Source organism: Cinclus cinclus, chromosome 6 (assembly GCF_963662255.1).
Source record: "Cinclus cinclus chromosome 6, bCinCin1.1, whole genome shotgun sequence".
Lineage (NCBI taxonomy): Eukaryota > Metazoa > Chordata > Aves > Passeriformes > Cinclidae > Cinclus > Cinclus cinclus.
In genome coordinates, this window is record NC_085051.1 from 45,152,248 (window position 1) to 45,168,465 (window position 16,218).

A 16,218-nucleotide genomic window follows, 5' to 3' on the forward strand; every position below is an offset into this window, starting at 1 on the left:
CATGATGCCTTTTCTTGTCCAAGCCACCCTCTGTTATTTCATTTTTCTTGAAGCCTCAGTATCTCATATTTTCTGTAGATTCAATCTATCTAAAATAGCTGTTTGCTTAATTAATCTAGCTGATATCATGGCACAAAAATCCCTCCATGCTGGCCTGGTGCCTGCATGCTGTTTCTCCTCTTGGTCTGTGCCAATGGTTTCCTGACAGGAGTGTGATTCATCTGACAAGGCTCATTTTCAGTGGTTAGCTCATACTTTCCTCAGCCCCTCATCATACTGTCTAGTTACCTTGCAGCCCCCAAACTGTACCCACACTATGCAATTCTGCCCTTGAACTCTTTTTTCAGTAAAGCATTATGACTCCAGTAGACAATATATTTCTGTTAAAATGTTAAAGAGAAAAAAAATCCAAGAATTGTAACAGTAATATTTGTACCTTTTTAAGATCAGCTGACATGTCATAGAGACTTTGATTTTAACTATTCATAATTACTTAAATATTAAACATTATCACATAATCACAAATCACTGATGCAATAATGATGCCTTGAGAGGCCATCTAGTGCAGAGGCTAGACGAAGTTAAAGGAATGAAGAAGGTATTTATTAAAAAGGCTTTCAAAGGATACACCTTGGGCAGTACAAGAGCCTGGCCAAGGCTACACCCAAGATGGATGACAGTTCACATGTTTTCACTCAAGTTTTGGCCCATTTACATATTTGGGTTAATTGTTCAATCACAGCTTCAGGTTATGAAGTCCCATCCTCCCCATTTGCTCTCATCAATTTACTGTTTATATTTTTTGGGCTTGAAGCTCCAAAGGTGTCCTTGGTTCTCAGGCTGGAAAAGGATTGTTTTTTCTAACTAAACTGTGAAGAGAACTTGCTAACACTTTATATGAACTTCAGAGTTATATACTAATGCAGTACAGAATCTGGAAAACATGAAAGCTAAAACTTAAGGCATCAATGAAACATCCAGAGAGGAGGAAATATATAAAAGCATCAGGTCCTATTCCTGTTGGGTTGGTGACACTGTCACTGGATATATCTGTCTGTCATGGGATGCTGAAATAACTATGCTGACACACAATAATGCATGTCCCATAATCTCCTGTCCTTTTCACAGCTGCCTCCATCATCCCAGATTTCTCCTAAAAGTCCAAGAAAGTCCAGGCTCCGTGCACCACAGGACTGAGGTTGACCAGGTAATCTGCTGAATTTCTGCCTAACAGGAGTCCTAACAGGTCTCTGGTGGATAAACTAAAACCATTTTCATGCCCTAACACAATACATAGACTTTATACAGTCAATAATCTTGCTCAATGCAGCCAATAATCCGCCAAGATCTCGTTCATGGAGAATTTAAAACACATACAGGCAAAAATATATACATAATAAGGTCTTTTCAATAAGTTATTTAAATAGCAGATGTCAATGAATATGCTTACATAAACTATGCCTACAAAGTGGCATTTATTTAGCGAGTAATTTAAAAGCTTATCACTTAGGTCTATTGAGTAAACAAATATTAAGGGAGGGTTTTCTTACGTATGAACCAGAAATGTTTTCTTTCTTGCCACCCACTGGTTTCATGCTACCATCAAAAATACATGGTAATGTAGCTTAATATAGAGGAACACAGATTGTACACACTATGCAATCACTCTTTCCCCCTCACTCTGACAGCAAAGAAAAGGCAGAGCTAAAGGCACAGACTCTACTGTTAGAGATGATCACCAGAGCAAGTCTTTTAACTGCCACAAGGTTGGGGTTTTTTTGTTTTAATTGTATTACTTGCATAAAAAGCCTACAGAATTTAGTCAGATTCTCACGCTTTATTGAAGGGTTATGTGATTTTCAAGTTATTTATCTCAATAGTCACCAGTGGGTGCATCACAGCTGTAATGTGGAGAAGCATTTTATACAATATTTAAAGCAGAATAATACTCATAGAAAATGCGAATAAAAATCAACAATTTTCCAGTGATTTCAAAATTATTTGACCTCTTGATCTGATTATTATGACAGCACTGAAATGAAGCTTAAAATTATAAAACTACTGCATAATTGTCAGCAGATTAACTTTATCAACAATGTTCCTGGTTTATTTTCTTTTTCCTTCAGACTGTCTTCTGAAAGCCAAGTTCATTGAACATTCTTCAAGAGAGGAACTGGCTTAGAGAGAGATTAAAAACCTTAGCATATCTAAGGCCAACATTCAGAAATCAAATACCTTGGACACAATGCATGGGGAAAGAGATGATAAGGGCCTGAATAATGATCTTATTAAAATTAGTGGTTCAAGAAAAGTGAATGGAGCAGTTCAGTATACTTATATAACATATACTATACTGTACTATACTATACTATATTATACTATACTATACTATACATATAATATATAATACAGAGAAATGTCTCAGTAATCAAGGCCATGAATTCTAGAAAGAGAAACAAAATGTGTTTTTTGCACAATGCATCATTTGTGGAATTCCTTCCAATTGTTAGTATGAAACCAAGTAAGAATTTTAATAAGGATGTGATAGTTATGAGAATATATTTCCAGTTACAAGGAGTAGGGTATGAGAAGAATTGCTTCTATCAAACTTCACAGTATAAGCTAAAATTTATTGGTGTGCTTAGGAAGAAAGTTACACTTCTGGGCAAATTCATCTACAATATTAAAATCCAAATTCCCAACAACCATAATATATTTCATTTGGTACAGCTTCATGATCTTTTTAGTGAAAATTGAGACCATCTACATCAAGAACAGAGTTATAAAGCCTGCATGAGTGTCACCAGTTTTCAGTTTAGCATTGCTATTCTACCCTAATTATGTAAACAGCTTCTGACACTTACCCGAAGACTCAGGGCCCATGACACATGCTGGAGTCATGTCTTCTGCTAACAGAGAAATACACCTCAGCTACTTTATTTCTTTGCTGTCTACCTTCCTCAAATTTATTTCATTATCCATGTCTCAGTGTGACTATGTATTTTAAAAAATAAACAATAAACACACCTATAGTTGTGATGACTGTTCCAGCAAAGAAAAAGGCACCTCCAAGGTCCCAATGACTGCTGTTGTTAGAAGAATTTCCAATGGGACTGACTCCTGCATTATCAGCATCAACAGCATGCTGCAAAGAAAATACAAAGGATCAGCAATATGAATGGGTTACTGTATCCTATGAAAGTTGGTAGAGGCTCCAAAGGGAAATTTCTAGGATCATGGAAACAGCTCCAATTTAAGTTTTTAATGTGTGTTCAAAGTATAGTAGCCTCTTCTATACATGTAAGTTGAATATACAACTGAACAGAATATCCATTAAGGTGGAAGAAAGATACAAGAAATTCAGACCTCACTCTAGAGCAGCAACTGAAATGGCTGCCTTTATCCCTTCCAAATGTTCCCAACTGAGTCTAATTTCCATAAAAGCACTGCAGAGGAACCAAGCTTCTCTTTTTCTGCTTCCTAACATTTCCAGCTCTTTGCTTTTCTCCCATTCTGCTCCAACCTCATTTCATGTTGCTGTTATCAGCTGTTCACACTACTGCCAGACTTTCTCCTTCTCATTCTGTTATTTGCTCCTCCTCCTAAATATTCTCACCAATCTTTAGCCTTGGTAGTTTCAGTGAACTTATTGCTGGGCTCAACAAGTGAAGCAAAGCACTACGTCTTGCATCCTCCTTTTCTTTGGATTTGTTCAACACAGACTTCCCATCCTCCAACACAGGTTTGACTTTTCTTATTCCTTTTATTTAACTAGATATCTTTTCCTTCTGATTTATGATCTATGAATTGTCATCGTGGTTTTCTATTTCACCTTTTCCTATACAGTCCGTGTGCAAAGCAAGGTTAGCCATTCTATTTCACCATTGCCTCACTTATTACCTGATCTTCTCTATAACCTCACATACTCTTGTGGGTTTAGCGCTGACTTTTAAACACATCTACACTGCTTTTGTCCCTAGCCTTCATGATACCCTTTTCTCCTCATTAACCTCTTTCCACCAATGGCTTACTTACCACATTTTTTCTTTTCTTCCCCTTCCATTTTTCTCAGTAATTTTTTGCCTATATTTCCAACTGACTTCATGATCATAAGTGTTCCTCTTCAGCTTTTTTAGCCTGGGCAAGTTTCAGCTAATCTGCTTCCCAGCTTTCACTTATTCATCACATTGCCTCACAAAAAGGGAAAGGAGTGGGAGGAGAGGCGTATGGGCAAGAACAGAGACAGCTACAGCTAAAGAGATCAGTACAGGACAGCCTTTTTAAAAAGTAGAGCTAATACATGCCAGGCTAAGTTGATTGTAAAACCATAGCATGAGCAAGCTCCAGGCTGGATTGATTTCATTTCACGTGGGCATAAAGCCAGGGCTCCTCAGCTTATGTCCATACCTCAAAAAACAGGGATATAGAGCATGGATGTGTTTTGGACCAAACCCTTTGGAAAGGCTTCTGTACCAGCTGCTGGCATATTGCAGGTGGTGTGAAAACAGAGATCATTTGTTGGTTTATGCAGAACAGCATAAATCAGCATAACAGACAGGTTGCCTGTTTAAATAGGCCATGACACACTGTCAGCTACTCTGGTTACTTCTGCCAAGGAATGCTGTCTACCCTCCCCTTGAGTGTGTGAATGTCAGCAAGCTAATTACACTTAAATCACACTTGAGTTTATACAGTTTAGCAAGTCTTTCTGGGCCAAGCACTAACCCCTGAAGTGAAGGAGTATCCTGTTATCTTAGATAGCTTTGAGATTCTCAGGCTCCTTTCTCATCCAGGACAAATCCATTTTTTCTTTAAAGCTTCACTGACATCATTCATTTATAAATATCCAACTCTTCTAATACTGTCTTTTAATATACAGTATTTTGCATACTTCGATGGAGGACAAAAAGAGAGCAGCAAAACAAAACAAAACAAACAAAAAAAAAAAGCAGACAGCAGTCTGCAGCTAACAGCACTTTAACAACAAATTTCAGCTCATGCATGAGAAAAGGATGCCTTACTACCACCACCACAAGTCCACCTACACAGAACTATCCTGCTAGATGAAAATCGACACAAAATTCAAATGTTACTATTACTGGCAAGGGTGTCCCCGTTCACAGGCCACAAAATTGTACAAGTTTCCCATCTGAAACTTCAGATAGGCTTTGCAGCAATTACCCAGAGAGCCGCATCCTCAAGTTATCTCAGAATAGGAAAAAAGCTGATTTCCAGAGTGCTAAACACTATGTAACAAACTTCACATACTTAACAGATTTTAAATTAGTAGTTTCAGCTACTTTTATAATTGAACTATTGTTGAAAGTAACAGATCATGAAAGCACTCAAAACTGTTTCACACTTGCTCCTTTCCTGACCCCTTTTTCCTTCTCCAGAGGACCTAAAAGTACACAGTATCTTTTCAGTATAGTTCATTAATTGAAAGTGCAATCTTCTTTACTGAAACGCTACCAACCTATAGTAATTTTTTCTTTTGAAATGCCACCTATTTTAGGCAAAGCAATAGTTTGAAATACCTCAAAGGGCTGATACTGTCTTTCTGGATGTTCAAGTAATGGATGCATGCTAAAGCCAACAGGCAGGTAGGAATGAAGAGAATGACAAAACTACTGAAGTAAATAAAAGTACTCGATATTTTACTCTTGGCCTCTTTGTTATCAGCATAGTACAGTCCTTCTGTAACAAAAAAAGATGTGGCCTGGTGACATGGTCTGCATGGGACCGAAGGCAAATCCCAGAGCAGAAGTGTAGCATTTGCAGTGACTGGGACAACTGAATCCTGTATTCCCAAAGAGAGTGAAACCAAACTGCATCTCAGTCTGAAGTACACTTCATTAATTCCAATTGCATAAGCAACAAGATAGCTTAAAACCTGTGCAGCTGATGGGGAAAGAGGAGTAAAACAGACTGTTTCTGGTTTCTCTATGAAGAAAGGTTTTTATCTGGTTCATTTGTTCATGTTTCTGTAATTTCTCCAGTCAGATCCCAAGTATGAGGAAGACAAATCTTCTTCAAGGACAAGTATAATATCCCTCTCAAGTAATAAGACAGTTAAACATGTACCTAGCCTGTGTGTTATCAAGGATAGGAATTTGATAGGAAAAGAAAATTTTTGTCCTTTTTTTGCCCAGCTCTATAAATTCCTCTCCACAGACCATTCTAATTCAATAATTATTATCTCCCTCTACAATTCTTTTTCTATCCTATCAAGCATACAAAGGGTTGCTTCAATTGCCTTTCATGCTCTGATATTTCTTTATTAGTATTATTAAGATGCTTCTCATTAGCAAACAGCGTTTAATAACTAATTCTTTAATAACTTTTTTCTATACTCCCTAACTCTCTACTTATTCTCTCCACCTCTTATACAGTGAATAGGGACCCTCATTATAAATTCACATTTATTCACTTTTCCAGAACAGCATTTTCTAAGGACTAAGGCCAGCATTTTTTTTCAGGTTTAATCAAAGTAACAAATTTCCAAAGCCCATTCCTTAAATATTTCTGCCTATCCCACAAAGGACTTTAGGAACCAATCAGCCAGAAAGTGATTGACCTACACTTAGAGTGATTTGATAGTCATGCATGCACTGTGTCTGAGGGTAGACCTACAGCATTCAATGAGGAATATGCACAGAGACCCAAGTCCAAAAGGTTTAGCTCCCTGCCAAGACGTCAGATAAGTTCTGGGAGCAATATAGCTACAGGACAGCTGCAGACTTGTGACACATCTTAGGCTCAGTCTGTCTCCTACACAGCTGGAACAACTCTGGATTGACATTACAAACCAGGGTTCCTGCAGCCAATGGTTGGATATCAGGAGAAAGCTTTTCACCCAGAGGGTGGTCGAGCACTAGAACAGGATCCTCGAAGATCCCCAAGCCTGACAGAGTTGAAGAAGCAATTGAATAATGCTGTCAGGCATGTGGTGTGACTCTTAAGGTGTCCTGCATAGGGTCAGAAGTTGGACTCAATAATCCTGATGGGTCCCTTCCAACTCAAGCTTATTCAAAGGGAATATATGATTCTATGGTTCTACATTTACAATATTTTGGAGACTCACTTTTGCTTCTCAGAGCTTAAAATGACTGGGAAAGAGCCTGCTCTTCACACTGTCCATTCAAAGGCCTCTGTGAACCATTTTGTTCCCTACCAACTCAGCTGGTCAATAAACCACTGAGATGTTTCTCCAAACTTCAAAGAAGTACCATTTTCTTAACATGGCCTACCTGAATCAGTGTCTCCAGCTCTAGCTCAGTTACACAAACATGCTCCCGAAGAAAGTCAGCCTTCTCTGACGCGATTGTGTGCTTCTGCCTGCTTTCAAAGGGCTGCTCCAGGGCACGGAAAACGAGTCCTCCCGCCACCAGGTAAACTACCACCACGATAAAGATGGCCACCACTGCTCTCCAATCCATGACTTTCTGCCGTCCTTGACAAGGGGCTTCCATGGCAGCAACAACAGTGGCTCGGGAGGAAGCAGAGAATTGTGGAGATGGGTAATGCCCTTTAATTTTGGGCTCAGGCTCACAAGCTGGCACTGATGAGGGAACAGTCACTGAAACACAAAGCAAAAAACCTTATTCAAAATCAAATCTCTTAGGGTATGACCTTGATTTTCATAAAAAAATTCCTAAATAACATTTTCAAGACTTTTACATAAATCATGTTGTTCACATAGATATGGTTCTTCTGATCTGGAAGGTTCCATGTCTGTGTTGTCCATTCATACTCAATGGACACCTCAAGGGTTTCTTTTGCCCATTATCTATAGAACTTCACCCATTACCTCTAGAACTGGACAGGCCAGTTACATGTGCAAAAAGTTCAGAAATATGCAGAAAACTATTTATGCAAAATAAACATAAAAATTCTGACCAACTAGGATGTAAATTACACATGGTGGAATCCAGTGAAGTACCCTGGCAGTGGTCCTTTTACATCCTTAAATCATAATAATAGTATTAATAGTGCTAAGAAATTGAACTGTTAATGAACACTAATCACTACCAGACATGGTATTGACAGAAACAGAAAATGCTTTGCAAACCACAATGCTGTTTGGCTCTCTAACATAAACTGGCCTATCTATTTACCTGGGTTCACAAAACCATCACTTGTGAAAATGTCTTTAAAGCCTGGAAGCATCACAAAAGCATAAATAATATGTCAACCAGAGTATACGAGATGTTTGAGATCAAAGTTACATGCCAAGAGCAACTGTGGACCTCTCACTTTGGGACTGAGTCACTGCACAGCCCAGATGACCTTGACGATACATCAGAGCTAACAAGTCCTGACCTCCAGTTGGACGTAATAGCCCAACCACTGTGTCAAGCTACCAAGGCACGTAAATCAAAGCTGGGTCACCTCCAAACAATTCAGATATCTCAACATCACACTTCCCCACTCTCTCTTGCTAGTGTTACCAATGGTAAGATGAGGCCAGATTCCTCAGGATCCACTGATATAATGGTACCACATGTAGAATCTGAAGATGCTGGACTCATTTTAAACCAAATTCCTGTGTAATCTTACCATAGTAAGTGGCAGCTGCCACTGGCCTGTAAATTCTTTGAAAACAGATTAAATTTTTTCATATCAGACCTAAATCAGATTATAGTTAAAATACAGATATTTTAGGTGCATTGTCTGAACTTATTCACAATGCGTCTTTGCTGTTTTGCTTAGAAATTAAAGAAGAAAGATTTACAACTTCCCATCAGAGTGGCATTGTAACCCCATTCTCTAAATTTAAACATACAACATGATTATACCTTGAGTCTGAAGTGGGCCTAAACTCTTTCCCAACAGAAACCATTTTATGATACTGCATAATTTCAGAACTAGGGCGTTTACTACAGTCATGTTTTCCTACAAGCAATGCAACTCTGAAGCATTGCTTGGAGGATGCTTCCAGCTTACTTGATAACCAGTAAACTACAGAAATCTATAGTTACTTTACACTTACAGCTAATATTTCATTTCATATATGAATTAGAGGTTCCAGATACCACATAGATTAGAAAGGATCCAAGATCAGAGAAAAAGCCTTTGTGGTTGATTCCTTTTTCATTTGTTTTGCAACACTCTGTGACACAGCTGTTTGGTTTGACCATCAAAAGATCTTTATGGTTCCCAACACTTATTAACTATGGGGTAATATCAAACTTAAAAGGATATTTTCTCTTACCTCCAGATGTATTTCATGTGACTTTTAAGAAGTTCATATGACAATAGAAAGAAGAGTGACAATATTAGAAAGAAGTTACACTTTTAGTAAGATATCAGTATATTTATTCTCTAAGTCTCCTGAAAGTATTATTGTAATACCTACAGTGAATTTCAGCAGGAAACACCAGAAAAATATGTAGAAGAAACATAAAATATTGAGGTTGTATGAAGCAGTTGGAACTTCCCTTTCTCTATAGGCAAGTATCTTAAACCTAAGTCAAAACATCTCCTTACTGAACTAAATTTGAGTAGTCACAGAAGTGGCTCAGCTGATGTCATTCCACGTAACATAGCTTACATAGGTTCCGTAGATTTCATGGTTTGAAGTAGCTAGAGCCCATAACTACTGTGTATATTGTAAACCAACACAAAATCTGTGAGCGTGAGGGCTGATTTTTTGCATTTCTGATTATCCAGTATCAGGATCCAAGGCTCGTATGGTAAGAAGAAAGCAGAATTCATGTGACAGAATGATACGATTTTTTGAAACAGGTATCCACCTCACCACAACTGGCATAGTCCAGGGTAGACTGGGTGAGCCTCTCAGTGGAAAGCAATGCCTGCCTTTGATATGACACAAAAAAGTCAAGAAGATGGAAGTCAAGAGCTGCTATCATTAAAACAGCATTTGTGAGTTTTCTTTTCCTCTCTGCTAGTATAAATGTTTCTTCTTATCCAAATAATGTTTCTGGCAAAGTGTTAGTAACAGCCTTACAGTAAAATCATGACCTGTTTGATTCTGTCTTCTAAGGAAAATGTGTTGTACTGATTTGAGAACAAGATGGGAAGTTCACAGTAGAGAACATAAAATGTTTTTATAAATATTTTGTCAAGCAACTTAGTGGACTACTGTGCTCAGCTTGCTTATCTCTAAAAAGAAGTTTTTCATTTAGTTTTTCATTTTATGTCTTAGTTTTTCATTTTCTGCTATTAGTAATAGCTATCCCAAGTGAATGTAGAACAGTTGATCCTGAAGTATTTTATATTATATAAATAAATTCACAGGAAGACTACTAAACCAGCTAGTTAAACAACTGATGTGTAACAGAAATTGTCTTCTTACAAAACCAATGGACAAGACACAACTGCAGTCAACACTGCAGAGATTTTAAGCAGGAGTTAGGTACTGAAAGAACAGTGTAGCTACTCCATCTAGGAGCTATCCCATTCTTTACAAGACAGTGGGGTTAGTGACTTAAACACATGATTAGAAGTAGGAAATCCTGATTTCTAATTGCAACAGTGTCTCTGAACCTGTACTCTCACAAAAGTGCTGCCATTGGCCTTTAAACCATCAACTGGAAAAAGAGAAAGTAATGCTTACTTTTCTACAAGTATTTCCATTTCTGAAAATAAGAACTAACTAAAATTCCAGAAGTTTAACTAGTAGTTTTACTAAAATGAAAGGACAAACAACACTGGCAATTCAACAATGTGCAGAGGTATACAGCTTAAAAAAAATAAGGACTACATAAATTCTTGCACTTGTAGAGGCAGTTTAGGCCATAGTTTAGAACAAACATAGAGCAAAATATAATAAATGCAGAACAATCCCTACTTCATTTGTTCATATTTTTTTCGAAACAAGATGTTGGCAGAACAGGCTTTTCCCCAAACAGAGCCTCATGCATATGTTTGTTAAATCATATCAAAGAAGACTTAATCAGTCTCAGTGATAGCAGTGATAGATATCCATTCACATGCATGCACTATATTAGCTAACAGCTAATCTCATAGGTACAGGAACCCTCAAAGGAACACTCCGGTGCTTCAAAAAAGGCCTTATCCCAGTAAAAGGATGCCAGAGAGCAAAGAATGGTAAATTCCTGATTGTTTGGATAACCTTCAAAATTAAACAGCTGAAGATAATAATGTTCCAAGTGAAATTGCAAGGTTAAAATCTCTACAGTTATTCACATTTGAGATCACCACATTACCTGAGCTTGTACCGGCGAACATGACAGCCAGGGTTCCCACTGATGTTTGAAGAACTTAAATACCTCAGATTTCTGCTAATACCAATGAGAATTAAGGAAGCAAAATCCCACTTGCCATCAAGATGATGGGTCAAAGCTTAACTGGTTGAAGTTGTAGGTAATTCCCTGCTACGGAGAGCAGAGGCCCCAATGTGCTGAGCAGGCCCAGCCCATGGCAGGCCGTGCTGCCCCCTGGGCCTGGGTCACGGACATCACCAGGACACTTCCCAGCCCGGCACGGCCCTCAGACCGCTGCCCTTGCTGATCTGCCACCCACAGGGCCGAGGAGATGGCAACACATGGTCCAAGGGCGATCAGAAAGGACTTCAGGGCCTTCGGATGTTTGGTAAGGGAATCTGGGGTGTGGGTGATATTCTCCTCTCGAGTTACAGTTGAAGGCAGCATCATGGGAAGAAATGGACAAACTGAGCCTATGGCTCCATGGCTGGCATCATCATCAAAATTTTGAGGGCTTCGACAATGGAATGGTTCTACACAGCCCCAGGCATGCTGGCATCAGACGGGTTCACCTTTCTCAGTGGTGGAAGAGAGTCTTTGCTCGGAACTAGTGGGGGTCACTGGCGTGGCTTTGAACTAGATGTGAGGGCGTAGAGCAGCAATATGAGGCTTGTCCCTGACAAATGCGAGAAGATGTGAAAATAGATACATAGAGGGACAGCGAGGGTTCTTTGCAGTGACTCTGAACTATGCTAGCCACCCTGGACCATACCCACAGTCTCAGGGAGATGAGCCAGGGAGTCTGAACAGAAGACACAGGGAAACACCAGGGAAATTTCTGAAAGGAATAGTGGGGTGCTCCTAGTGGAAGCCAGCCTGTCAGTCCCCAGGAGCAAGAAATTGGACAAGGAAGGCAAGAGACTGGTATAGCTGAGGTTGAGTAGGAACTGCAGGTCAAACTAAAGGTAAAGAGGCAAATGTACAGTCAGTGGAGACAAGGTCATGTAACCTGGGAAGAGTATAGAGATGAAGGGATGAGGTAAGGAAGGCTAAGGTAAAGCTGAAACTGAACCTCACAAGGACACCAGTAATAACAAGAAGGGCTTCTACTGGTATGTTAAGCAGAAAAGGAAAGTAAACAAGCCCCCTGATGAACAACATTGGTAAACTGGTAACAACAGATGAAAAGAAGGCTGGGGTACTCAACAACTTTTTTGCCTCAGTCTTCAAAGACAGCCTGCGTTCAAGTGACTTTTGATTATGAAAACATCAAAATGTGGCTTTTCCACAGTGACCTATATTCTGGCAACTGTCTTATTCAATATGCTAAGAACATAGGAGATACAAAGAAACCTGGTTTTGGAGGAGAGTTTCTTAAATGGTTTAAGCCAAATAATTTTTTTTTTAAACATGCCTATCTCTGTGTTACTGCCATCACAATTTCTATTGTGAAAAAAGTGTAAGTCAGGTTTAATAGTGTCTTATTTAGTACTTCATTTTCTTCCACATTCCTGTGTTACACAGACACACAGCAAGGCGTGTACATTTTAATGAGAGAATAATAAACACATCTATTGAAAATACTGCCTTCAAAGAATTCAACACAGAATTACATAGAAGCCATATGCAATTACACAATCATAAACTCAGCAACAGGCTTTAAGTTTGAAACATGAGTTGATCAGAAATGAAATTGGATATTTCATCTCCCATTTAGCAGTGCCATTGAAGGTAGGAAACAAAATACATTCAGCTCTATTAAATAGGCTTGTTGATACATGTCTAAAGGTACAGACCAATGTTTTTGTCCTAAAATCTTCATAATACAACAGAAGGTTTCTTTAAAAAAAGGAATTTTTGCATTCTTCAGACATGTTCATATTCAAATATCCAAAATTTTCCATGAAATCTTTCTTACATTTTATATTATACTAGAAATTTAGTTAAAATTATCAAGTAAACTCATCATGTAGTCCAACTTCACTGAGAAAATTCAGGAGCAAATGGTCTTCCCTACAGTTCTTACAAGATCCTACTTTGAATTACTGGCACTTCTACATACTTCCTGTAGCACTGTTTAATAAGCCAGCATTCCTTCCTGAAATAATATGGAAATATGATTATTTTTTTGCCAAGTGTATGAAGCTGCAGGACAGAGCTCTCATGCACCAAAGCTCGGAAATGTCTGTGAGGTGTTAACAAAGTCCACTACAGCTTGTCTGAACTGACCACTAAGAGTAGGTGGATCCACCTTCTTTAGAATGGATCATAAAGGACTGGGGGATGAAGGGACTTCATTGGCCATAATTGGTTTAAAGAATTTATTTCAATTTAACTGTACGGGATTTTTTCCTCCCCAAGTCCCTCTTCTAAAATAGCCCCATGCTGAATTTAACATTAAAAGTCTTCCTGACTGAACAATACAGAAAGGCAGGAAAATAAGCCACCCACCAGTGGATACCATATTAATCTTTCACTCCAAGGCCCTTGCTCATCTCCAAACAGAAGTTCCTGGGGGATGTGAGTATCTAGCATTTTCTTCCAATCTCAAATCTTTCCCACAGACTCCCCACATTCTTTCAGATAAGGGCTGCTGGAGCTAGGATAGCAGGACTGTGCCTGGAGGTCATGGCAAGTATAAGAGGTATGTTAGATAAACAGTGGAGGCAATTAGTGTATTTAGTGATCACCTATATGAACTTTTCAAGAATATGTCACAAACAGAAAATGCATGCAGATCTACAAATGAAGGAAATTGGATGGTCTAACAGGAAGCAGGTGAAAGTAATAAAACACTGAAGGTTCTGTCCATGTGTTACCAAAAAATTATTAAGCCATCAAAATTTTGCATTTTGAGGATATTGCAAATCATTTCCACTATCTGATTTGCCCCTCACCCCCCATTCATCTCTTTCTGTTGTGGTTTTTAACAAGTTTTGTAGAGACCATCCATGTAAACAGCACAATGAATGTTGAATTTTTAAAGCTGAGCATTCAAAAATTGGATGCTGGTTTAGAAAGCCTGGCCTTTAGAACAAAAATCCCAGTAGATAATGGTCATGTTTGCCTTTGTGTTTGTGCAGCATCTTTGTATGATGCAGGCTAATTAACAGGTGACAGTAAAGCTGTGATCAAGAAATGGGAGAAAAGTCCTGCCTGCAGGCTACGGTTATGTATGGGGCAAAACACTGGTATCCCTTTGGCAATTGTTCTGGATTGAGGAATAAGAAGAATTGCTATCTGGGGACCACGGGATTCATACAGTCATGGATCAAGAAAAGTGTTATCAGTGCTGACGTGTCTTGCACCAGTTTGGCACTGGTCCTTCTGCCTATCCCCAAGGCACACAAATTGAGCAGTGAAAGTCATTGCAGGTTTGTCACACAAGGGGAATTTCACCCTACTGCTCCTATGGCATTTTGCTGAGGACTATCACTGAAATGAGAAGCATTACTACTGCATTTACTGTTCATGAAAGGAAAGCTTGACACACTGTTACAAAAACACATAGTGCCTCTGAGCATAGAACTTTTCACTGCAGCAGCAGCCCTTGGGTTAAATCTAACACTGTTTTCCCTGAAGAGGATTCTCTAATGCAGCACTAGTGCTGCTGACTTCAGCAAAATCTCAGCTGTCTGCTGCAAATGCAGACTTCAGCAACAAGGCAGTCCATGTTGTATGAGAGACAGGTAAAGGCAGAAAGGGCAATACACATTAAACAAAATAGATTGGATGCTGGTAGAAGAAAAATATCATTGATGCCTCCCAGTTGCTCCTTTCCCTGAGTGGGGTGAGAAGGGAAAGAGTCTGTTAGGTTACAAATCTGCAAAAGGAATAAAGGCACTGTTTGCTTCCTATTATAGGGTAATGTTAGTGAAATAGAGTAAAAGTTCATAATACTGAGTTGTCTCTGTTGGTGGGGAGAGAAATGTCAGCAATATGTATCAGATGGAATTGTATCTGACCATTGTTTTGCCATCCCTGGTAGCAGCTTTGGGGAGTATGTCATACCAAAAGGGTTCTGCAATTTCTGTACCATATGTCATATATTCTCATCTAGTGCTCAAAATGATGATTCTCAGTAAGCTTCCAAAAAAATTATTCTGCTGCATCAGTTATAATTAAAACATACTAATTAATAGCTCTTGGAGTACCCCGGCCACTTAATTTATCTGGAACACAGTTGTTATGAGAAAACAAAAAGGCATTGTTTTATAATTTTTTTCATTATTTTTCATTAGAAAACTATAGTTTAGGCCAAAAAAAAAAAATAGCAGCCTAAACTGGAACATCGTAGAAATTAAGAAAACAATATGGTCTGAGTTAAGGTGTCTGTTTAGAAAGAGCTTTCCAATGATGAGAGTCTCTGCATAGAGGTGATGCTGGTGGCACTGTACATGATCACAGCTAGGGAGAAGCTAAGCCTCTTGTCTCTTCCCAAAGAGCTTCTTTAGTGTCACACAAGAACTTAGTTATGCAGTAAGTTATTAGAATGAATTTTACCCTCCACTGAAGGACAGTATCAATCCTATCTGCAGCCTATGAGTTTTGGAAGAGATCATGATGGACTTGGTATTTCCCTGGAGCTCAGAGAGAATCACACCAGAGCAGATATTCACACTGCAGCACGCAGAGGAATCCAGTCCAGGATATTTCCTGAAGTGCTGTTACCTGTGGAGAGACCATGCTGGAGGAGGTTTATCCTAAAGGACAGCAGACCATGGGATGGACTCATGCAGGAGCAAAGGAAAAGTATAATAAGAAAGGTGCAGTCTACAGGAGCTAGACCCTCCAAAATCCCATACTTCCTATTACCCCTGAACCATGTGAGGTGGGGAGGAAGAAGAAGATTCAGGAATGAAGCAATAAAGTTTCTAGAAAAAGTAAAGCGTGGAGAGGTATTTTAACCTTCACCTTTATTTCTTATCACCCAAATCTATTTTAATTAGCTACAAATAAAATAAATTTTCTCCAAGTCAAGTCTCATTTGTCTGTGATGCCAATTTCTAACTGGTCTCCCTGGCTTTAT

General features: G+C 38.9%; 1 protein-coding gene across 1 annotated transcript in view; it reads right to left on the reverse strand.

Moving 5' to 3' along the window:
• KCNK10 (potassium two pore domain channel subfamily K member 10) overlaps window positions 1–16,218 on the reverse strand; it is a 49,051-nt gene that overhangs the window by 18,826 nt on the left and 14,007 nt on the right. Inside the window, exons 2-3 of the mRNA XM_062494717.1 lie at window positions 7,251–7,579; window positions 3,028–3,145 (exon numbers count right to left, since the gene is read on the reverse strand). Of these exons, the coding sequence (XP_062350701.1) occupies window positions 3,028–3,145; window positions 7,251–7,579 (447 nt within the window). The remainder of the gene's footprint in view (window positions 1–3,027; window positions 3,146–7,250; window positions 7,580–16,218) is intronic.